The sequence below is a fragment of the Drosophila guanche genome, unplaced genomic scaffold, assembly GCF_900245975.1.
Source record: "Drosophila guanche unplaced genomic scaffold, DGUA_6, whole genome shotgun sequence".
NCBI lineage: Eukaryota > Metazoa > Arthropoda > Insecta > Diptera > Drosophilidae > Drosophila > Drosophila guanche.
This window is the reverse complement of record NW_022995763.1, coordinates 380,421-402,314: the sequence shown is the minus strand read 5'-3', so window position 1 is coordinate 402,314 and position 21,894 is coordinate 380,421. Positions and strand designations below refer to the sequence as shown.

The 21,894-nt window shown below is 47.8% G+C and overlaps 5 protein-coding genes across 6 annotated transcripts; 1 reads left to right on the top strand and 4 right to left on the bottom strand.

Annotated features, from left to right (window-relative positions):
* Positions 1-302: 302 nt before the first annotated feature.
* On the top strand, positions 303-21,598 carry LOC117590938 (protein gone early). Of its 2 annotated transcripts, none has more exons than XM_034283980.1 (11): positions 303-510; positions 6,166-6,646; positions 6,757-7,092; positions 7,159-7,323; positions 18,887-19,150; positions 19,211-19,362; positions 19,427-19,554; positions 19,620-20,180; positions 20,259-20,381; positions 20,454-20,957; positions 21,019-21,598. In XM_034283980.1, the coding sequence occupies exons 2-11, from the start codon at positions 6,292-6,294 to the stop codon at positions 21,104-21,106; spliced, it is 2,676 nt and encodes an 891-aa protein (XP_034139871.1). In that variant the 5' UTR covers positions 303-510; positions 6,166-6,291; the 3' UTR covers positions 21,107-21,598. The 2 variants fall into 2 exon arrangements, with proteins under 2 accessions (XP_034139871.1, XP_034139870.1); XM_034283979.1 differs by having other exon boundaries at positions 6,742-7,092.
* Positions 7,347-8,777, bottom strand: LOC117590945. Its single transcript, XM_034283993.1, has 3 exons — positions 8,676-8,777; positions 7,803-8,574; positions 7,347-7,734 (listed from the first exon to the last, which is right to left on the bottom strand). Exons 1-3 carry the CDS (start codon positions 8,688-8,690, stop codon positions 7,430-7,432), a joined length of 1,092 nt encoding a protein of 363 aa, XP_034139884.1. The 5' UTR covers positions 8,691-8,777; the 3' UTR covers positions 7,347-7,429.
* LOC117591042 lies at positions 11,293-11,943 on the bottom strand. Its single transcript, XM_034284137.1, has one exon. The coding sequence runs from the start codon at positions 11,941-11,943 to the stop codon at positions 11,293-11,295; it is 651 nt and encodes a 216-aa protein (XP_034140028.1).
* On the bottom strand, positions 13,596-14,599 carry LOC117590954. Its single transcript, XM_034284003.1, has one exon. It carries the CDS (start codon positions 14,485-14,487, stop codon positions 13,732-13,734), a length of 756 nt encoding a protein of 251 aa, XP_034139894.1. The 5' UTR covers positions 14,488-14,599; the 3' UTR covers positions 13,596-13,731.
* Positions 16,589-18,026, bottom strand: LOC117590946. The gene is made up of 3 exons (XM_034283994.1): positions 17,949-18,026; positions 17,104-17,872; positions 16,589-17,028 (listed from the first exon to the last, which is right to left on the bottom strand). Exons 1-3 carry the CDS (start codon positions 17,961-17,963, stop codon positions 16,739-16,741), a joined length of 1,074 nt encoding a protein of 357 aa, XP_034139885.1. The 5' UTR covers positions 17,964-18,026; the 3' UTR covers positions 16,589-16,738.
* Positions 21,599-21,894: the final 296 nt, after the last annotated feature.

Sequence of the window (21,894 nt, the reverse complement as noted above, 5' to 3'; positions counted from 1 at the left end):
GAAAACAGGAAAAGTAGCGGTATACTTTGAGAAGCTAGACACTGGATGGCTTGTGTCACTTGTATGTATCTTGTGAAGAATCGGATGGTGATTCGAGTTAAATTACAGTTTTAAACCAGAGGGTCCTAACTAGCTAGTAAAATTAAACAGAAGATCAAAGTCGAGGAAAATGATTTAAGGTTTACGGTATTTTTTGGTATATTTTGAAAAAGAGTAGGTATATTTCGGTATATTTTAAAGGGGCATGTGGAATATTGTATGAATTAATTCGCGGTTACACTGATCACAGTAAATCATTAAGAAAGCAAAAAAAGTAGCGGGATATTTTGAACAGTTAGGCTCATCGTCGCGGCGCGTACAAATTCAACTGTTTTTCTACTTATCCTACTGTGATTGCGCGTGTGTATTTTTTTCGGGTGAACTTTGTGTAGAAACGCTGTGCGAGGCGCAATGCGAGAAGCGTGCGTTTAAAATGTTTAAATTGTTGCTAATCGAGCTATAAACAAAAAGGTAAAATAACTCACAAGAGATGTTCTTCTGCTGCAACAGGAATGTGGCCGCTCGAGCATGTGTGTGTGTGTGTGTGTGCAGAACATGAACAAAAGAGAAAGATAATGTAGAACGAGTGTACACCTTAGGCTGCCAGAGCAGTGGCGCACTTTCAAGCCGTAGTTGAAAAAGTGGAAAAGTGAGAGAGAGGGTGTGCATGTGTGTGTTTGTGTGTGTGTATGAAATGCCGGCAGAACCGGTTCGGCAAGTGACCAAAGCAAAAACCTCAGCTCTTGGGACCCGCTCCTGCTCTCGCTCCCACTCCTGGCCCGTGGCTCTCCTCCTCCTCCTCCTCCACTCAGCCCAGGTACTTCGTTTTCACGTCGACCTGTTCATGATCATTGGATCTGTCACATTCGCCTGGAAATATACGAGCACTTTCCAATATTTGCAGATCCCCCTGCCCCCTGTCGAGTCACAGACCCTGGGAAAGGTGTAAAGATCAATGGGAAAGCTGACAGCTTATTAGGAATTGGGGTATGCTTCGGCTTTGAATTTGATATTGAGGATTAGCTGTGGAATGCCGTTCGTGATTTTATTGTAAAAGTGATTGCAGTGTTTAGATTATTGAGATGATAATGCATTGAATTCGCTTCTCTCGCATCTCTTCTCTCTTCTTTCTCTTTGTCTTTCTTCACACTGCTTCTTTAGGCTCTTGTGCCTGTGCAGCAGCCTGTCTCTCTCTCTCTCCCTCGTTTTTTTCCCGAAAATTCCCATAATTAATGCGTAAGAGCGTCGGGCAGCTGCAGCAGAGGGCAGCACGTTCCAAGAGATTTTCCAGATGTTCCACCGCACGGAAATGGCATCGACATTGAAATTGTAGAGAAATAACCTTGATACGGGTATTTGTTTAATACCTACACAAATCAAATTGTTTATAATTAAAAACTGTTTAGCTTTTTCCAATCCAGAGCTTCATTCATAATTCAGCAGCTTCCGCTGCTTTCGTTTCGAGTGTTTCTCTCTCTCTATGCCCCTGCTTTTGGCATACCGTTAGTCGTGGACATGTGCAAGTGGCGCAACGCTGTTACTTTTTGGCTGCCAGCAGTAAGCCCTTTTGCATTTGCGCATTGTAATGCTCACGCACGGTGAAAAAGGCATACCCCACCCCCGACCCTCTTTTACCGCTATCCGCTCGCCCGCATCCAATTTTGCCTTTTGTTCGCACTACGCACGTTTGTTATTGCTTTCTGCATTGTTTGTGAGCAAAAACAAAAAAGAGGCAAATAAATTACATGTGGCCCAGCAGAGTATACGACTTGGGAATACCTCTAATGCAGGATTCCAATAGATACCAATCAGATCTTAATGAGTTGATGGAACGGCACAACCCAATTGAATTTATTATTTACAGCGAAATATTTCTACAAATTCTTTACTCTATTTACATGCACTTAACAGTGCAGATTTTGTAGGTATTCCCATCGCTTGAACCCGTACACAGGGTATACTACAACAAATAAAAGCTCTCGAAAAGCTAACCTAAACCGCGCCTTTTTCCGTTAAACGTTTAACGGTTTCAACTTTCCGCTCGAGTGGTTTGCATATGAGTGAGAAAACATTTTGTCTTTTGTCTCTGTCTGCTTTTCCCTGATTGTCCGTGGGAGTTTTGTAAGAAGAACTCTGCTCCGCTCCGATCCGCTCATGTTCCCAGCTTAAAGGGGGGAGAACTTAGTGTTTGCCTGTCCGAATTGAGGAGGAGTTGCATAAGCAGCACACAAACACTCCCCTCGGTTTGCAATTCGTTAACGTTTAAGTGACTTCTACTAGCTAACAAATTGTTGATAGATTTATTGTTCAAGAAACAACAGCAACAAAATGTGCTGATTGTGCAATCCGCGTTCTCCGGTGGCTGGAGGGGAGGGAACTTAGGCCAAGACAAGGTTATCATTGCTGCGGCCCAGTAGAAACTACAATCTATTCGTTATACATACCCTATAGCATACAGGTGAGTGGCATACAAGGCAATGCGAAGATTACTTGGAGAGTGAATGGAATGTATGAACTCAATGTTGGCGTTACCCAGGAAATTGCCCAGAAAGTACATTATGTACATTCCCTCCACTGTTTGACACATCAAAGTAAAACCTAGTCTAGGATAGCTCTCAGTCGTGTTGGTATTTTTCGGTCTCAACACATCTGATAATACGACCACAGGCCCGTGCTGTCACCGCCGACAGCGATGTCGTTTGGCGTGCCATTAGCTCAAATTAAATGTCAATAGCACCTCCTTAACAAGCGACAAGAACACATGAGAGACAGAGAGAGGGGAGAACGCGGCAAACAAATGAAATTTAAAGCTACAAGCGTACCAGCCCGTCAGAGAGGGGCAGGTGGGGGGTGGGGTACTAGCACTAGCACCCCGCTCATTGACAGGTGAGAATCGCGGCGCGCGATTCGGTTGTCTAAAATGTGGAAGCCCGTAACACTCAATTACAAACGGAAACAGGGGGCCATTAAATTGATGACTCTCTAATACGTCTATTTGCCCGAACCCCCCGGTGTTATTTCGTACAGCTAATAGTTGTTTAATGCCTGTCAAAATATGGTCAACATATTTATTACCACTATTTCTTGGGTGCCCTCTGATCCGTTGAGATTTATATGGCAGTGCATGATGATTTATTCGCGTCGCGCGGCCTGTTGCTCAAATATGGTAAGTGGCAGCCGAAGAATGCCTGAATATGGTACGTAAAAGACAGACCGCCTGCCTGTCTGTGTGGGTGGGTGGGTGCAAAACGTGGCACACACACAGCACTGCTTGCAAAGAAAATATCTAGCCTGCCCACTCAACCATGGCACTGGCACAAAGAATTTTCCCCTGCCCAAACTGTATCTCAGAAACTCTAAAGAGATTCCTTTACATTGCCAACCCGCCCCATATTGTAACCACCTTCTCCTCCCTGCCCCTTGTATGAAACTGCGTCTCAAAAAGGGAAATGGACTGGGAATTGCGCTTCGCACAGCCCAACAGAATCCACCCCAACTAAATGACGCAGCAGCAGGCCGCATCGCATGCCATCCACCCGTCCATCCATCCACTGACACTCGCGATGAGACGAATCTTGTCAAATAAGCAGAAATCGGAGAAAATCCGAAATCAAAGCCATTGAAACTTGATAAGGAAAGCTGAAATGAAGCCACCACTTTGGGCTTTTAATCTTCTTTCACACTGTGCTGCAAGTGCAGCCACATTTGGCTCTGGATCGAGTGTCCCCATTTTGGGGAAAACTGCCACCGCGGCATTAATTCACTTTCAACAGCACCAACAGCTCGACCCATTAAATTGGGCAACACAAAAGTTGCTTGCAATTTTGAGCGCCAAAAAAATGTAAATATGACTAACTAGTGAAAGGAAAAACCGATTTGGCAATGCGGAAATTCACTTAACAGATATAATAAATGGATAAATAAAAAGGGGTTTGTGGAAACCTGAAACCTATCTGTGTAATTTGAATGATTTTTCAATTGATTCTGGCTACGCGTGCTGTGCATTTAAATTTGTGAAAAATTCTAAGCTCTGTTCTAAATATTTGTACAATGAACAAAACATTTAAAGAGATATTGGGAGGGTGCATTGAAGTTGCAAAAACACGCAGCAGATTAAATAAAAACTTAGTTTTGTAAAGTTAATGGAATAATTGGGCCAGAAATAAAAATATTTACATCATTTTTTATAGCTCGCTCCAACAAATGCAGGCAAAAACAGATACAAGTCGCGCCACAACTCAAGTTTCATTAATCAGGGATTTTTGTTTATGTTGTTTGTTTATGTACTCAACCCAAATTGGAAAAACTCTAAAAACAAATTAAAAAATCAACCAAAATACAATCACATTAAAGTTTAATGTGATGCTAATGAATTGAGAGCATCATTTGCCAGCCAGCCAATAATGATATGACTGAAATTACTATAATTAGCTGGAGATACTGCCTTATTTTTCCTAGGTTTTGGGTGCAGCTGAGTGTGTCATCATTCGCCCCATTATCATGCAGTTTATCTTTATGTGCGTCTTCTGAAGATCTTATCACTTGATAGTGACTTTGGTCATTACTCAACACTCGCAGATAGGCCTCATTCTCATTCTCATTCTCATTCCCTTTCCCATTCCCATTCCCATTCCATACACCCCGCAGATAGCCTTAACCCACAAGCCACTTGAAATATGGTATATCTTTGAGTTTTCCTTAATTAAATCCATAGCTGAATATTACATAAAACTTGATTTATGCTAACCATGAAACCAAAAGTTATCTCAAAGAGGTGGAGTAACGAGCCTTAGAAGCGGTGCCTAAAAATGAACAATGTATTAGGCAATAATCTCACAGCGATAAGATAAAACAAATGAAATATCACTTTTCATTGCCTTTACCATATATTTCCATGTGTGTGTGTGTGTGTGTGGTTTCTGGTTTAAATCCCCGCGCGCACAGCAGACTGACCAGAACTTATCGCTAGAAGAGATTTGCCCGGCTTGGTAGAATCATGATTAAAGTGTACAAAATTAGGAAATACCAAAGCGTTGAAGGTGCGTTAATTATGATTCATGTACGGAGTATACACACCACTCGGCTCGGCCATGATGATGCGCTCGCTCGAGCTCTCGCGTGCATTCATTCCAGTTTTCCAGTAATCAACCTGGCCTTCCCGATCCGATCCGATCCGCTCCGATCCGTTCCCTTCCGTCCGTTGTGTGTGGGGGTGGGTGTACACTTCCCACAGATTGAATGACAAACATGCTATAACATTACATGCCAGAGTTGATGTTGAAAGCACAAGTAGAACTAGGAAAATGGAAAAACTATAACTATTTAAAGCCGAACATAAACCACAGACAAGTGACGCCCGCCCACGTACTCTTCCGCGGCGCTGGCGGTTCACCGAAGCGAGACCAGAACTGAACTGTACGATCTGTGTGTGGAATATCTGGAGCATCGTATATATTCCATGAAGCGTAATGCTCCTCTGCCAGAATGAACTTTCTTCGCTGTATAAATTTCCCCCAAAGCGAAGAGATTGAATCTTCTTATTAACATCTCCCACCCAAAAAAAATATGAACCGATTTCAAGTGTAATTATCAATTAGCCTGCTTTAATTCGTTGCACTTTCGGTTGCATTTTTAATTATTGTACTTGCACGGAGCTCAATTAAGATTTATGCATGAATCGAGACCGAGTCCGAGTCCGAGTCCGAGTTCGAGTCCGAGAGAGACATATTTTTCGCAGTGCAAATTGCCGGCAATTGTTGTCAATTTACAAATTGAAAAGAAGTCAAATGTTGGGCAGAAGAATGCAAGCAAGCCAGTCGCTGATCCCCAATACCTATGTTTCTCTTTATGTACATCAAAATGTTTGTATGTACATAGAATACTTATATCAGAGCCATCAAGTGGCTGCTATCTGCGCCCTCTCCGCGGGGCAATTCTCACTTATCGCTGATGCTCTACATAAGGTCTATACGTGTGGATAGCAACGAGGGAGGTGTACAGCTGACTATCAGGGCAGGGGTAACTGTCTCAAGGTAATCTCTTTTGATTATCAAGTCTGTTGGGGCTGTTGATCAGAGGCAATGCGCAGAGTACTTTTGTGAATAATTTCTTTCATCTTCCATACAGATCTGAAAATGTCTGAATATTTGCATTGAGGAAGCGCCGCAGACACCTCGACAGACGCCAGACGACAGACTACAAACGATTCCACGAGCCCGTCCAGAGTCTCGAGCCGGAACAAGCGCGGAAATCATGGCCATCAATCAGGGCAAGTACAAGCCCACCATTTGTGCCATCGATGAGGTGGATGATCGCAGCTACAAGCTGCACAGCAGCCAGGACGAGATCCGTGGCAAGAAGCAGCTGCAGCAGCAGCAGCAGCAGCAACAGCAGATCGAGGGCAGCGAAACGGCGCCACTGACGACGAATCAACAGAAGCTGCACATGGATGAGGCGGGTCTAACGCCCAAAGACCTGGAGGCGGCACGACAAGAGGCGCTCAGCGAGGTCAGCGGTGGAGTGGCAGGTGGCGGGGGCGGCGGCGGCGGCAGGACACCCACAGCAAATACACCCAACTCCACGCATCCCTCGGCGAATGGACTGAGAGGTGAGTGGCTGCAGCATCATCATCTCATTGAAATCAACTCACAATTCATTTCCATTTTCCATCCATCCATCTGCCATCTGTGGTTTGTGTTAAAGCCTTGCTGCTTCCAGGACGTCGCTCCTTCGATGCGTTGATGAGCTTGTCGCGGAAACGAAGGATCTTGTATGTGACCACCGCCTGCCTGTGCGCCCTGCTGCTGATCATCATCATCATGCTGCTGGCCTTCTGGCCGGACGTGCCCTTCTATCTGCGTGCGCCGCTCTGCCTGGAGCGGGAGTGCGTGGAGAGCAGCCGCCAGCTGCTGCTGTGGGCCAACACATCGAAGAGTCCGTGCCACCAGACATACGAGTGGGCGTGCGGCAACTTTGCCAGCGACTATGCCGACAACGACTACTTTGTGATCAAGCGTGGCGAATGGAACTACAAGACTTACAATGAGTATCAGGGTGAGGACGCTGCCGCCACAATCTTTCCCTCTTTGACTCCACTAATCGCTGGTTCCCTCCATGCAGAACTCAATGAACTGAATCGCTTCATTTCGATGCTGCCCAACACGGCGGAAGGCTCCTACTCCGTGGAGTCCACCATCAGCAGCTTGTATCGCAGTTGCCGCGAGATCGATGCCCTCGACAAGAGTCAGTCGGATCTGCTGCTAAAGCGAGCCATTAAATCCGTGGGTGAGTGCCCCTGGCTAGATCTTCTTGTTAGGGATTCTTCGTTGCATTTATTTTGGGTAAAAAAAAAAGGGATATTCATGCTATTGGCTCATCGCTTTTGCCATTTCTATTTGCCATTGGGCGGCAGATAGGTGGCACTTTGGGCAGTCTTCTGAACGCCACTAGAGCTGCCGCCAGCGGAGGAAGTGTAGCCGCCAGTCGAGCTGCCGCCAGCGGAGGAAGTGTAGCCACCTGTCGAGCTGCCGCCAGCGGAGGAAGTGTAGCCACCACCAGAGCTGCCGCCAGTGTACTGAGCGCTGCCACTGCTGGCCGAGCCAAGGGCGCCGCCATCCAGAATGCCGACCACGGACTGAGCAGGCGCCACGCCACCATCGCTGTGCTCCGAAGTGCCCTCAATCCTGTCGTATTCAGCTAAGGAGGAGCAAAGCAAACACACATTAAAGCACAGATGGCAGGCAAATGGATGTGGCTGGACTTACCCTGAATCTGCTGCTGGGCATGAGATGCCTCCGCCTCTGTCTTGTACTTGATGAAGAAGACCTCCGGCTTGCTGGGCACTGTGGGCGCTGGCGTCGCAATGTCGTTGACCTCCAGCTGATTGTCCTTCTTGGACAGCACATAGATGACGGTCTTCTCCTCCTTGGGCGCATACTCGGCCGACAGCTTCACATTGGCATTGCTCGAGGATGGCGCCTTGATGAACACCACGCGATAGTTCTTCTGCGGGCGACCGATCACCAGATGCTTGGCACGCTCCAGATTCTCGTGCTCCTCGGGTGCGGCGACGGTGAAGAATTGCTTGTGAATGATGGGCTCCTGGAAGCCGCGCTGCACCTCCTGCTCCTGCTGCTTCTGGTAGCTGGGTGCCTGGTAGCCCGAGAGGGCGCCGAAGCCAATGTTCGGGCTGGGGCCGAAGCCAGTGAAGCCGCCAGTGGAGCCGCCATAGTTAGAGAAGCCAGCGGCACGGCCGCCGCCAAAGTTCGAGGATGAGGAGGAGGAGCCGGAGCCGCCGCTGCTGTAGCCAACCTGGGGAGCAACGCTGCCCACAAGCGAGCCAACGCTGGCGCTCTGGAAGGCGCCCAGCGGACCATAGGGGGCCACAGCGCTGTGGGTGTTGCTGGGCGCACTGAGGAAGCCCGCGCCGCCATGGCTGCCCTGGCTGTGGGTCGTCAGAGTGCCGGAGAGGCCGCTGCCATAGTTGTAGCCCTGCTGGGGCTTGGCCTGGCCGACGGCCAGCAGAGTGCAAAGGGTCTAAAGTGTGAACAAAACAGAGGAACAATGTTGAACGATCAATGGATCCTGTGGGGATAATCCTTTTGGTGTTAGTCCATCCGTTGCGAGCTCGCTCTTACCACAAATAGACGCATCTTGAGTGCTTTTCAGTTGTTGGCTTAATGATGCTGCCCGTCAATGATTTGTGGCCTTTTATACCAACACCAACCCGAAAGAGTAGCCGCTTAACCCCTAGTCAGATCCAACTCTCTGTTCTCCTACTCCTCTCTCTTCCGCTGCTTCTATAATTTTTGTTTCTGTTTCTGCTTTTGCTGCTCCTCCTCGCTCTTTAATTAATTGCTCAATTATTTGACTGTGTCTCTCGTGAGTCGAACCTCTGACATTTGACTTGTTTGCTGTGCCCCCCCCCCCCCCCCCCCCCCCCCCCGCCGCAGCATTCGACCATCTCTTTCACGCCTCCTTTAATGTGACCTGTTGTCTGTCTGTAGATCTTGTCTTGGCGCTGTTTTGTTTCGCTGTCTATAAATAATATCGCCAGCTAATTCGGCTGCATTTTTGTCGCATTGTGCACCTCATTTGGCATGCTAATTTCTTGCATAGAGATGTCATCATCATTGATTGATTTCTATTGTATAATTATTATATTTCTGTATGCATAAACCCTCACAAAGAACTTAATTTGGGTAGCATAGCAGAGGGAGAACTATTTTTGAAAGTCTCAATTGAGGCATTAGGAAATTCAGCCCAAATCGTGGAATTTTATGTAACATTTTCACATTTCACAAGATGTGTGTCCTTTTGCTTATGGGAACTTGAAAGTGTTTTTCCAGTTGGAGCATAATTTAAACAGAAGCTTCTTAGAGACAACTTTCCCTGCTGCCAAGAAGCTGGCGAGAACCTTGCGAGTTCTTACTTTTCCTCAATTAGTCATTTATTTGTTCAATCATTATTGATTGATGAACCTGCGATATGTTTGCTGTCGGAGAAACGATCCAACAATCCATGTTTGGTGTTCTTTTGGGGGGGATTTTTTTCCAGAACAGAACCTGCTGCTTCCGCAAGAGTCTTCTCCTCTTTGGCATGACGTACTACGCCAGCATTTTTAACAAGAATCTAATAATGATTATGTTTTGGCCAAGAAAGAGCATTGCTGGGGAGGGGGGGAATCATTATTATTTGTGAGCTTTGCCGAAGGCGCAGCAGCGATTTATTGGCATTGATTTCGCTTTTATGAATCTCCAGCGACTATGATGTGAGAAAATGAATTTGAATTTTGTATGCTCTTTGGTTAATTTCAATAATTGCAGTGCCCCATTGGATATTTAATTGGATTAATGTTGTTTGTTTTTTTCTTTTAATGAACTTTAATTCTCTTGGACTTTGATTTCCGCCTTGGAAGGCACTTTTTTGTGACAAATTTTAGGGCATTTCCCCTTGGCTTGTGAACAGTTTATATTGCACATTGCAAAGTAAATTCTATTATTTAATATTTAAATTGAAAGCAACTTTGATGCCACGTTTTTTCCCTAAAGTATAGCCCCAAAAGAGTTGGGAACTTGTGTCATGGTCTATCGTTAGTTGGCCCCAAAAACAAACCAAACAAAAACGAAATTCCAAACGGAGGTCTCTCGGTTGATGGCATGAAATATCTCAATATAATTGCCATAATTTGAGTGCGCATTGGCTTGGGTTGGGCATCGCTGGTCTTTAGGGTTTTGCGTTATGATTGTTAGACCCAGTTGGGCCAGCTTGAAGGCGATCGCTGGGCCAGGCCGGACCAGGTGTCGACAGGCTTAGAACCCGCACATAATTCGCTACTGCTGCGACCTTGGGGCATGGCCAAAGTTTGCATAAAATTTCTTCTTAATCCGCGTGGATTTGCTTTGTTTGGATGCTTGGCCATCTCCTAAGATTAATTGCTGCCAAATTGTTGCTGCTGCCAATCAAAAAAAGGTCGTCGTGGCCCGGCTCTTGGCTCTTGGCTCTTGGCTCTCAAAAATCCTATTAATTAAATGCAAATGCAAATGCAAATAAATCCAAAGAGCTTTGCAAACAAATAATTCGACAAATCAGATAAAATACAAAAAAATGCATTGCCGTTTCTATTTCTGTTTCTGTTTCGGTTTCGAAGCCCCCGAAAAGTCTAGACAAATGTGTGCAAAAAATCAGCAAAAATGTGAACAAATAATTGCAGTAGGATTACCGGTGAAGGCATAGAAATTGTTACAAATTGTGCCAGGGATAAATGTATAAGTATTTTACAAACTAAACAAATGTTGTGCCCATCGAGCGAACCTTTAAAGCTCCCAAAGTGTTCAAAAGTGGTGCAGAATTTCGTTTGGAAGATTAATTGGTTGATTGATTGGAAATCTCCTCAACTTGTGAACCTTTTCAGCAGTTTTTCTTCAGTCAAGTTCCTTTAACTCCATTACTTAGAGCTTTCATTGCAGTTTCATTTGGAAATGCATATTTTTACGTAGCGAATTCTTTTCACTTTCACTCCGATTTTTGCACTTGACTTATTTTGTAACCGAACGCCCAACAAGCTCAATCGAAGCACAGGGTCAAAGCACTTTGGCAGACAAAAAAAACCACAAACTGTGCAAAAATGATACAACAACAAATAATGAAGAGAGCTCTTTTTTATTTACGCGTTCGGCTAAGGTTTTATGATCAATTTCTGTGTGTTGTTGTGGAAATTGCTTATCGACTATATGCAAATTTGGAGCGGAATATTCAACGATTCACTGGCGCCACGAGCATGGACAGGGACAGGGGCAGGGTCTGGGGTCGCTGATAGTGATAGCCCCCGTCCCCGCCACCGTTGTCGCTGCTATCAGTGCCCGTTGGTGTAGATTGCCGCTGGGGGGCTGCGCTTAGGGCTCCAATTACGGACCGTATGGGCGCCACATAGGGTGCCGATATTTCGGTGTTGCCGCCCAGCTGGTCGTACTGCGTCTGAATCTCGCGCTGAGCGGCGGCCGCCTCCTCGTTCGTCCTGTACTTGATGAAGAAAATGTCGGGCTTTTGCTCTGCCGCCGCCGGCTGCTGGGGCGCCACAATGTCCTCGGCCTGCAGCTCCTGCGACTTCCTCGTCAGCACATAGATGACAGTGCGCTCCTCCTGGGGCGCCAGCTCGGCGGTGTACTTCAGCTGCTCGCTGCTGGCACTGGGCGCCCGTATGAATATGATGCGATAGTTGCGCCTTGGCTGTCCTATCACCAGGTGCTTGGTGCGTGGCTGCAGCTCTTCGGGCTCCTCGGCGGGGGAAATGCTGTAGAACTGTTTGGTTATGATGGGCATGGGTGCCGGCAGATACGAGCGCGAGACCTGGCCCTCGTTCAGGCCCAGGCAGGAGACTAAAACCAGACACCACAGGCTGAGCATGTCGCGGCAATGAAAGTGAAACAACTGTGCCACGCATCGCCAGTGTGGTTCACTTTTAAAAGAAAATGTCCAACAGCGAGATCTGCCGAAAGAAATCTGTGAAAATCTCAGACCAATTAGGAGATGCGCAAATAAAACAAAAGACTTCAGCAACGAACTAATTATTAATTAATTGTGCGTGAAAATGTGTGCAGCGGTGGCAGCAGGAGGCAGTTTCAAAGCATTTTTATATGGGAGTCAGGTCTGCGTGTTGCAAGATCGCTTCCAGGGCGCATTATGTGTGGAGATTTAAACGAAATGTAAACCAAAAATGATGAAATATATCAAAATATATTTAATTATAATTTAAACTATAATTGTAGGAGCTCTAAGTAGCACACATTTCGCTGCTAATTCTGTAGATCATTCACCATCGATGGATCGATGGATTATAGCCAATGAACTTCAATGAGAAGTTCTCTCTCTCTCTCAGGCTCTGGCTCTGGGCCAGCCTCTATGCTGATTTGCAGATTAATCTGCAGCATTTCTTGGGCTGGGTTTATTTGTTGTTGCGTTTATGCTCGATGTTGAGACAATTAAAATATCAACAATGGACTCGAAAGTGCGGTCTCTCGGACTCGGAACTGGTTCGGTTTCTTGGTTTCGATTTGCATAAATTGACGCGTAATTCCCACACTTTCATGTCGCATTTAAGCAAAATGGTACAGCTAATTTGATTTATGCTCCGTTTTATTATTGAGAAAAACTGTGGCCAACACCGAGTGCTATGCCCATGCCCATTAGTGGTGGATTCCCCCACTGGTTTTAGCTGCTTGTCTGTGTTTGTGTGTGAAGGTTGGCTTGATCGAAGATGTAGAAGTGAGAACTAAATGCGAATTGTTAAGGATTCGTGGCAGTAAATTGTCAAATCAAATCAAAAGCTAAATGAAATACATTTATGTTTATTGTTTATAAGCAAAGGTGAATGAATATATATGGCATAACGGTACAAGAACTCGATTTCACAACCTTTTACGTCTCGCTCTCAATTCGCTCTCCTTCGTTTTCTCTTTGCGTTTGCTCCCGTGCTTGGAATTCGCCGTGACGCGAATTCGCCCTTGCTCGCTTTGGTGTTTTTTGTCTAGGCCCCACACATATATACAAAAAAGAAGCTTCGATCTTCCGTTTCAATATCTCATTTTCATGAGTGCTCTTTCTGCTCTTCATTTTCCCCTGATTTGATTTGATTTGATCTGTTGTGCAGTTTATTCAGCGTCAGTTTAATGGCCCAATCAAAGCCAAAGAAAAAAGAGCCCTGGCCAAATGAAGTATATGTAAAAGCAAATTTTACTATTTAATTAAATTTGATGAGCTTATTTTGATTTCTCACTTCATTTAAGCTAATTTCTGTTGGACATTTTGACAGCAGCTGTGGCTGTGCCCGGTCATTGTCATTTTGGTCGTTTTGATTCCAATTTGGATTGCATTTTTGTTGGCATTTTGGCCTCACTGATTTGAATATCGCTGAGAGCGAAAAGACACACACAAAAAACTTTGACTTTGAGATGGATTTCATTTGGTTGTGGCTCCAACTTATTAATAGGAAATCGAAATCAAATTCCAAATTGCAGCCAAAAATCCTTCTAGACTTTTCTCTTTTCCTTTTTAAATATAAACTTTATTGGCAACAAATAACAAAAAAAAATACCAAAAAAAAGAGAGGTGCAGTTGAATCTTAAAATTATGCAACACTGAACTGAACTAATGGGTGTGTGTGTGTGTGGGGGAGGAGCGATGATTGTGTGTTGATTAATGCTTCAGCAAACTGGGCAGATACTGGGCACTGGGTGAGCTCGATGGCCGATTGCCAATCTGGCGATAGTTGTAGCTGCCATCGGGATTGAGGCCATCCAAGCTGCCAATGACCGACGTAATCGGCGCATTATTGTCCTCCTGGTACTCGTTGGTGCCGCCCAGCTTGTCGTATTGTCCCTGAATCTCGTGCTGCGCCTGCTTGGCCTCGTCGTCGGTCTTGTACTTGATGAAGAAGACCTCCGGCTTGCTGGGCTGCGTGGGTGCTGGCGTGGCAATGTCCGTGGCATCCAGATCGTTGTCCTTCTTGGACAGCACATAGATGACGGTCTTCTCCTCCTGCGGCGCAAACTCGGCCGAATACTTCACATTGGCATTGTCGCCCGCCGGCGCCTTGATGAACACCACCCGATAGTTCTTCTGCGGGCGACCCAGCACCAAGTGCTTCACCTTGCCATCGTTGCTGTGGTCCTCGGGCGCCGACACCACGTAGAATTTCTTGTTGATGATCGGCGCTTGGGTGGTGCTGGCCGGCGGCAGGTACTTGTCGCCGCCGCGATGTGGTTGAATGGCCACCAGGCCACCGCCAATGTGGTTGCCGTTTCCGTTGCCGTTGCCGTTGCCATTGCCACCAATGAAAATGTGGGGCTCCGTGGGCCCAGGGCCGGGCTGCTCATAGCCATACTGTGGGCGTGCCTGAGCCACGGCCAGGAGTGCCAGGAGGCAACCAATAATGAGTGGACGAACGAACATGATCCCTGCTGCTCTTTCTGCTCTTTTTGATGGTAATCCTTAGTGATCCTCGGTGGGGAGACAATTGACAAATGTTCGGTTTTTGGGTTGCTTCGTTGACGAATTGCTGCGAGGCAATGATTGCATTTGTGGCCGCTCCACTTGGGTTATATACGCTCCGACTGCCCTCTGGCTGGGGCTTGGGCTTGGGCTTGGGCTTTGGCTCTGCTCTGCTCTGCCAGCGTCAACGTCAGTTTATGCAAATTTGATGGCATCTCTCAATGCTCCGATCCAATGACCGAGCCTATGCTCTCAGTTTTAGTTTTAGTTTTAGTTTCAATCTCGCTTTTCGACTGGTGTTGAGCTCAGTCTTGAGAGTGACCTAAAATTTATTCAAATTAGAACGATCTTCAGTCTTCAGTGTTCAGTCAGTCTCGCAGATGCGCTCTAATCGGGCTCTGACTGACTGACTCAGGTTAGCCTTAGCCATGGTTTACATTCAACCAAAAAGTTTGCTTCTTTTGCCACTGGCATTGAACTTGACTGCGTTCGCCTTGGGGCCACAATGGATGGGATTTATTTTGGCGAATATCTCTAAAAATATATCTTCAAATGGCTCGATCTATTGTCCGTCCGTTTGTAGGCTTGAACGGAACACCTCCGCGTTGTCGCTGCCGATGATCTTCGGGTCTTCAGATCATCTTCACAGGCGGCGCTCAAACAAGTTTGCTGGGTTTTTTGTGCCTGTTTTGCCGGGCCTATTCGATCATCAATTAATTTGCAAAAAATATCTATAGCAGTGCGCAGCAGCCAGCAGCCTCATTGTGGTGCATCTTTGTGATTGTTAGTTAGGGGAAAGTTCAGCAATTGAAACCTGAACTTCACGAACAAAAGATTGGTGGGCTTCCTGTTGCTGTTCCTAAATGTTGCTCAGGGCAGAGACAACATCGAGCGAATCAATCGCGATGACTCAGAGAGCGAGCCATTCACCGGCGATGGAGTCTGTCGTCGGGTGTCGCCTTGGACGTGTGTGTGTGTACATCGTAAATATTGGCAAATGCAAACCCATAAAACATAATTCGGCTGGACAAATGTAGAAGCGCGAGAGAGCCACAGATGTTTCGAACTTCGACTAATGCCCGAGTTTATGTGCGGCAAATGGATGACAGAACGATAAACGAATAAAAACCGCACAACAATACGGATCATCAGTGATGAATGTTGAATGTTTGAGTGCTCTGTGTGTGTGTGTGTGTGTGGTAATGCATTCTGTGTCCACTTGGAGGCCCACTAATTTAGCTATTAGCAGATTGTAGATGGCATATCGTATGAGGCATGGATTATGGAAAAGCAAACCGAAAATGAAAATGATAATTATCAATTAGGCATTCCATATTTATTCCGCTCGCTCGCCCGCCCGCCTGCCTGCCAAATTTATGTAACATTTTATTGATGCTGACAGCTAATAGAAATTCGAACCGAGGGACAAATCGCCGCGCTCGCATCAGAAGATCTGGCCAATATTCAGTGTCTCGTGGCTCAGTTTCAGTTTTCAGTCTTGAAAAGTTGCGCTCGGGTCCGGCTACCGTCCGTCGCAGCGTTTTTATTTAGTAGGTGTGATTATCTTTATGCCAAAGCAGAGCCGCCCCTATTGATATGCAGATCTCCAGATACGAAACACCAGCCGCCATAGATGCCAGATACTCGTGGGGCTGCCAGCCATTTGGGCGTTTGTAATTGATAATAAATTTGTTGGCGCCCTCTCGCTGGGCACTCGGCACTCGGCACTCTGTCCAGAGGCATCCAAAATATTGTTGTATTTATTTATTTATCTAATACTCGAAGGTATTTTAATGCGCTGCCGAGTTGCATTGGCATGGGCCGACCTTGGCGTCGCCTGCTGCTGGCATATCATCAATTCCGAGCCTAAGTCGCTAATTTATTTACCCGTGCCTGCCCATTGCCCACTGGCCATTGCCCACTGGCCATCCATTGCGTGGTTCCGAGTGGATTGGCTGCCGCTCTTTGGGCTTTTTCCGATTATGCAACTTTTGCCGGTTGTCCAACAAAAATCTCTGCAAAATAAACACATTTTTTCTACATTTTTTGAATGCCTATAAGAACGCTTAAGTTTTATTACAAAAAAAAAAATACATTATACAAAAATTGGAATCGAAAATCGCAAAGGAACTCTGCCTAGAATTCCGAGTGGGGCATGTGGTTGAGGTCCTGGAGTGTGTGTGGGGGGGATGAAAGCTTGAAATGATTCGATTTACTTGCGCACTGGCTTGGCGGGCAAGTATGTGGCCTGGGCATTGGAGCCTTGGAAGGTGCTGATCACCTGACGCTGACTGCCCGCGGCATCGAAGCCCACATTGTTGTTGCTGTTGTAGGTGGCATCTACGGTGGGCACACCGCCGGTGCCGACAATGTTGAGGCTGCCAGTGGCATCGGTGACAACGCCGGAGGCGCCATTGTCGCCCAGGCTGCCAATGACCGATGAGACGGGAATGATGCCCTCGTTGCTGGTCTCAGAAGCGCCGCCCAAAGCGTCATAGTTGGCTGTGGACAGACACGAAGGAGAGTTGTCAGTTTGTGTTTGTGTGTGTGTGTGTGTGTGTGTGTTGCAAGACTCACCCTGAATGGTCTGCTGGGCATGTGCCGCCTCCTGGGGCGTCTTGTACTTGACAAAGAACACCTCGGGCTTGTTGGCCACCGGCCGCTGTGTGACGACCTCGGCACTGACGTCCAGGGCATTGGACTTCTTGGACAGCACATAGATGGCGGTCTTCTCCTCGACGGGCGCCACATTGGCGATGATCTTGGCCTTGCTGGTGGTCGAGGTCGGGGCATTGATGAACACCACGCGATAGTTCTTCTGGGGCCTGCCCACGTTCACGTAGCGTACGATCTGCTGCTCGTCGTGGTCCTCGGGCGCGGTGTGCACATAGAAGTGTTTGCTCACCTGGGCGGGCTGGAAGTTCGCCAGGTGGCTGATGTACGACTCCTGCTCGTTGTAGTTGATGGCCGGACCGGGCCGCAGGCCCTGCAGTCCAATGCTGTCGCTGTTCGCGGATGAGCCGCCAAAGCCAATGCCAGCCCCGACACCATAACCCACTCCAGAGCCGGTTACACTGCCACTGCCAACCTGATAGCCAAATGAGGAGGAGCCCGAGCCGGAGCCGGAGCCGGAGCCGGCACTCAGCTGTCCAATCGATGGCGCCGAGCTGAAGTAGTTGCTGCCCGCGGCTGTGGGCTGATAGGAGCTGCCCAGCAGCGGTGTGCTCACCACAGCGCCGGGCAGATTGCCATTGTAGCCGCCAGCCTGGTAGCGGTAGCCCAAGTGGGAAACATCCGGACGTGGAGCGGCCAGCGAGCCACCAATAGCCGCCAGGCAGGCCAAGATCTGCACATGGAGGATGCGACGACGTGTGTCAGAATGGAGTGCAGAATGGACACCATGCCAGAATACTCTTACTCACCACAAACTGATTCATGCTGTCGAATGGGAGAGAGGATGTCTGTGATGTGGGAGCCGGACAACTGTCGCACTGAAGCTGCTGCACTGATTTGATGCGTTCTCCATGTCCGGCTGTCATCTTTTATACCACAGCGGGTGTCCGTCCTCCAGTGGTGGCCTTTTAATTGAAGTTAATTAAAGTGGTTTGCAATAAATCGTTAAAAAACTATAGCAGCGGATCAGCCAAGTCCAGCCACAGTCACAGTCACAGATACTACAGATACGTCCGGCTAGCACCAACTCGATTGATTTTCTTGTTTTTGGAGGGGTTTTCCGTTGTTGTTGCTGTGTTTTTGCTTTCGAAGTTCCCGAAGTGCTAATTGCGGATGTAAATAGAGACCCAAGCCACAATCAATTTCCATGTCTGCGGGATGTCATCAGCTGAATGATGAAACTTGCAGGGAAGCCACTGGCCAAAAAGCGATATCTACATTAGGGTTCTTGAGCGATCACTGCTGGCCGTTGGATGGTTGCAACAATTTAATTTCTTGCACTTAGATTAAGCTCCAAATGATGCTCCAATTGTGTCAAATGGGCAACCTTTTGCCCGGTACAATTTCCATATTTGAATCCATGTCTAGAGAGTAGTATTCGCCTCGGAGTGACCCACCGAGCTGTCTACTTGGGTTTCACCATTTCACCATTTGTTTTGTTATATTATTTATTGTTTGTTGTTGTTGAGATTTCTCATCGCTTTTCAAACATTTTAGCGCTTTTAATTGCCATAAATCGATCCAAATATCCATTCACACAGCGACAATGTACAATTTTTGATTAGCATCGAGCCGTTCCCGTTCCCGTTCCCGTTCCCGTTCGAGTCCCAGGGGATTTCCAACCATGACCCGACCAACCCGTACTTTTCGCATGATACTAATTACACTTTCGTCTCCGTCTCTGCAGATGGCTGGCAGCTATTTCGGGACGCGAACCGCCTGCAGTACTGGGAGCACAAGCGGGCATTGGTGCATCTGCAGGCCAAGTACGGAATATTCCCCTATTATCGCATCAGCGTGGAGAACGGCTACAGCAATCCGCACGACTACGTGATTGCCATCGATGAGGGCCAGATTGGTTTGCCGGACAAGTACTTCTATGGCCCCGATGCCGACGAGGATGTGGTCAGAGGCTACAAGCTGCTGCTCCGTGACTTTGCCATCAATATGGGTAAGAGTTGAGGCGCCGAACACTAGATTCCACCCGAATGCTGGATTGCATGTCTCGCAGGTATTGTGTCACGCGAGGCGGATCTGTTTGCCGATGACATTTTCCACTACGAGCGACGCATTGTCAACCACATGGAGGATGCCAAAGCCGCCGGAGATCGACAGTTGAACAGGCTGATGCGTTTGGCCGACTTGAAGACCAAAGCACCATCGGTAAGCGCAGCTGACGCAGCTCTCTCCTTGGTCAGCTCTACAGTTTCGTTTTTCGTTTTTGCAGCTACCAATCTTTGAGTCGCTGCAGGCCATGTTTCCGAATACGCGAATCACCGAGGACACCGAGGTCTTGGTGCGCGACGTGGAGGTGCTGCACTCCCTCTCGGAGCTGCTCTCCACCTCGGACAAGAAGTGAGTTTGTGCCGCAAAGAGTGCGAGTCCCGCATGCACCAACAATCCGTTTCTGTTCTCGGCAGGCCCATCAATAATTTCATCATTTGGTCGCTGGCCCGACAGATGCTGCCGCACCTGTCCAAGGAGTATCGCACGCTGGCGGAGCACTTCGATCATGCCATCTATGGCCGCACGGCCAGCTATCCGCGCTGGCTCATCTGCAGTCGCGTGGTGCGCGACTGGCTGCCCTTTGCCGTCGAGGCGCTGCAGCAGCAGCCGCCCCAGCAGCAGTTCGAGCGGCAGGCAGCCGGCCCCGAGGCAGCTGGAGGCATGAACAAAACGCATGCCAACGAGGAGTATCTGCGCCTCATGTTCTACAGTCTGCGCAATCAGCTGCAGGACTCGCTGGAGCAGGCCAGCTGGCTGGAGAGCGCCGCGCGGCAGTTCCTCAGGAAGAAGCTGGACGAGATGCGGCTGCAGTTTGGCATACCCGGGGAGGTGCTGGAGCAGGCCAACTACCTGAAGGACTACTACAACGATCTGATGCTGAACAATCTGTACTTCGTGGAGCATCTGGAGTCCATTTGGACCTTCCGGCGCACGCGACTCGAGAAGAAACTGAAGCCGCTCGGCATGCTGGATGTGTATGTCTTTGGTCGGCCTTCTCTTCACTTTCCCACTAACGCTTTCTCTCTCTCTCTCTCTCTCTCTCTCTGTTTTAGCATTGTTTCCGAGATGTACACAAGGGACAATCCACAGGCCATTGCCTACTCGAATAAGCTGAATATGCTGCTGGTGTCGCGGGTTCTGATTAGCTCCAGCTACTACGATTATCGCTATCCAGTGTAAGTCTGCAGGCTGCAGCTGCAGCTCCAGCTGTGCCCCTTATTCATGCTGTCCCTTTCGTTTTCCTGCAGCGCTGTCAACTTTGCCCGCATTGGCACAGACATTCTGGAGGCTTTGATCGCGAACTTTCCCACATTTCTGCTGCAGTTCAACGACCAGAGCTCGGACCTGAGTGACGCTGTGCCGGAGATCCGCTACGCCCAGCCGGATGTCAATTGCTTGGCCAACGGCCAGCCGCCCCGCCTCACCCATGAGCTCAGCGAGCTGTCCAGCTCGGCCCTCGAGAGCTTCCATGTGACGCTGAGTGCGGCGAGGACAGCGGCGCGGGCACTGAGCAGCTTTGTGGGCGCCATCGATGCGGGCAGCGCCATTCCGGGTTCGGGCATCGATCAGGTGAACACCTACGAGGCCCTCGGCCTCACACGACGCCTGCGCGTGCCCGGCCTGAGGTCGTTCAATGAGAACGAGCTCTTCACCCTCGCCTACATGCAGCAGCATTGCAGCACAACGGTGGCGGACAAGGACTATGCCAGGATAAAGCCGCATGTGGAGCGGCAGCTGGCCGAAAGATATTTGTAGGCCCATAATCTCTCGCTCTCTCTCTTCTCGCCTTTCGCTAATGCTTTGCCATTGCAGATTCAATGCCACCTGGCAGCACATACAGTTCCTGCCACGCTCCACCAATTGTGCCGTGTCCGAGCCGAGTTGTTCCAATTTGCTCTGAAATCCATACGATCATCCTCGGGCACACAGCGACTGTGGATGACAATCTTTCTGTACAACAACGAGAAGCTGAAGAAAACCCTCTACAAATATTTATTGTACTTTTTTTTTGTTGTTTGTTGTTGACTCCCACACACACACACACACAGAGAATCGCCTTAGATCGTAGTCTAGAGTTTAAGTTAATTTAGTTTTAACCACAAAGGATTTAGACTTAACATTGACTAGCCACTGTTGACATCACCTCACCAACTGCCCTCCCCCCCAACTACATTCGCGACTTTGTCAAGCGATGAGCCCAGCCCCCCCGCATTGATAGTTACTTGAATTAAGTACGAACCTAGTTTAGGGCCTAAACATTAAGCTTAGTTAGTTGCTAAGCACTCTGCATGCCAGCTGCAACCACGCCCCCCCCCCCCCTGTATAGAGCGATGAATTTTCATTTGAGAACAATTCAATTAAAGCGTGAATGAACCTTTCGACGAACTTTAAAGCTAAGCACTTGAGAATGGCCAACATCACAATATAGATGCGTGAATTGCGCTTTTAATTCGCTGCATTTAATCAGCGAAAACTCCAACTTTACCATGAACTTTATTGCTGCTTAATGTTTAGATCTGTTGGTGCACCACTTGTGGCAACATTTCTACTAACAAACAGCTGGGAAATCTATGGGAAACATTATTGTAATCGAGTTAAAAAAGAACTCAACATTTGCCCTACGAGCGCTGATCTAAAAATGATTCCTTGAGTGGCACAATTTGCATAACACAAAAGTGTAGCCTGCTT